This window comes from Myzus persicae, unplaced genomic scaffold (assembly GCF_001856785.1).
Source record: "Myzus persicae strain clone G006 unplaced genomic scaffold, MPER_G0061.0, whole genome shotgun sequence".
NCBI lineage: Eukaryota > Metazoa > Arthropoda > Insecta > Hemiptera > Aphididae > Myzus > Myzus persicae.
The window spans coordinates 20782-22772 of NW_019100759.1; the positions used below are offsets into that span (position 1 = coordinate 20782).

The window sequence follows — 1991 nt, forward strand, 5'->3', positions numbered from 1 at the left end:
AGATCGGTATATTTTGATGACAACAATAAACAAAAAAATAATAATCGCGATTATAATGAAAACAGAGGACGAAGTTACAATAGGAATAGAGACGTCGACAATGATAAACGTGAGTACCGAGATAATAGTCCATACCCACGTTGGAGAAATGATAGCGAAGAGAGGAATTACAATAAAAGAGATAATAGTCCTTACCCCTCTAAGCTGTATAATCGATATTATAGAGATAATAGCAAAGACAACAGTTACAATAGAGACAGATCATACTCAAGAGAAAGAAAAAACAATTATGATAGTTCTAGGGAAAGTAGTAGAGACAGAAGTTACGACAGAGATTTTAAAACGTATAAACATAGAGACGATCAAGACAGGGAAACAAGAGGAAATTACAAACAGTATGGTAAAAACAAAGACGAAGGAAAACGATACACAAAAAACCGTCAATACAGCAGAGAGAATAGTCGAGAAAGAGTACCAGGAAAATATAGAGAAGACCGCTATGCGAAAGAATCCGAGAGAGTTACTTGCTATAGGTGTAACGAGCGAGGACACTACGCAGATAATTGTAAAATGCCAAAAAACGATGAAACCTTCACATTTATCAACCATTTTAGGTTTAAAATAAATTGAATCTAAGCCAACAATATTTGCTTGAGTGTTAACATTGTTATTGGAAAAGACACAAGAAAATTCAAAACTGTTATTAATTAAATTCATAGAAGTTTGAGTAGATTTATCCTCAGTGTGTTTTACAACATCAGGGCAGACAAGTTCATTTGATACAGTTAAATTATTAGATATTCTTGAATTGGTAGATATAATTGTATTACAAGATTTTCTTTTTTGTAAACGATTGAAGCGACTGACACTCTCTTGTGCTGGAACATTCTGTTTGTATATTTTAGGAAATATTGTTGGATAGAATGATGGACTATTTGGGTGTTTGGATGGTTTACCATCAATAAAATGTTCACTACATATTCTTGAATTTTGATTCGGTTTCCATGGTTGATTGTTAGAGCTAAAATTTAACAGATAATTACCACATATAATGATTATAATTATATGCAGTTTTAGTTAAAACTAAGTACATATTACATGAGTAAAAGTTAATTTTTCATATTAAAACATAAGGTTATAATATAAGGTTTACAAGGGGGTTTAATTCAAAATAGGTGGGTTTTAGTTTTAGATACCTACATACCTTTTTCGCTTCACTGCTTGAATCCATTTATTTTTCTGTAGAATTTCATGAGGTTTACCAGGAAAACGAAAAAAACTAACATTCGTCGTGTTTTTATATGTATTTGTACAACCAACAACACAACAGATCTGATTACTCATTTCAATTTTGAATATTTTAATAGGTACCTACCTACCAAATAAAAATGATTTCATTGACCGAAAACAAAAACGGCCTACAGTTAGATGACTGTGATGCGGTAAATAAACCCGTAATACCAACGTATTGTATTAATTACTATATTATTATACTTAATTAAATTAATTAATAATTATACGTAAATTAATCGCATAAACAAGACATTAGATTAATTTACTGTTAGATATGCAATATCGCCAATATCCATTAACAATAATTGACGTATACGGTATACCATCAACAGTTCGAATGTTGTCCACTAGGGCGCGCATATTGCGCACATGCACGTCGCCTATAAATAACAGATATAATATAGCTAAAATAATCTCTTTAAGTTGTAGCTTTAATCTTACCTATACGTAGTTATTATGTGTTAATTTGTGTTTTAACATTTTTTTCAAGAACGTATAAGTTTTATACCTTACGAAATCCATATTTCTTCACTATAGGTACGGCAAGTTAAAACTGATATGGAAACTTACAACCAACTTTTTTTTTTACGTACATAAATAGTCAGTTTTCTGGTTTTAAAATAATGAAAAGTAAATTTTGATGTAATACGTAGTTATCATTAAAAATAATAATTTTTACTATATTTATTATTTAATTT

At 29.9% G+C, this 1991-nt stretch overlaps 1 protein-coding gene across 1 annotated transcript; it reads right to left on the minus strand.

Annotated features, from left to right (window-relative positions):
* Positions 1-691: 691 nt before the first annotated feature.
* LOC111042830 (THAP domain-containing protein 2-like) lies at positions 692-1344 on the minus strand. The gene is made up of 3 exons (XM_022327529.1): positions 1205-1344; positions 754-1021; positions 692-697 (listed from the first exon to the last, which is right to left on the minus strand). Exons 1-3 carry the CDS (start codon positions 1342-1344, stop codon positions 692-694), a joined length of 414 nt encoding a protein of 137 aa, XP_022183221.1.
* Between the last annotated feature and the right edge of the window lie 647 nt (positions 1345-1991).

Excerpts from the sequence above, each read along its gene's own strand:
- LOC111042830 (XM_022327529.1), bottom strand. The coding sequence starts at position 1,344 with ATGAGTAATCAGATCTGTTGTGTTGTTGGTTGTACAAATACATATAAA. Across the intron at positions 1,022-1,204 it reads CAAGCAGTGAAGCGAAAAAG|CTCTAACAATCAACCATGGA; the intron begins GTATGTAGGTAT and ends GTTAAATTTTAG.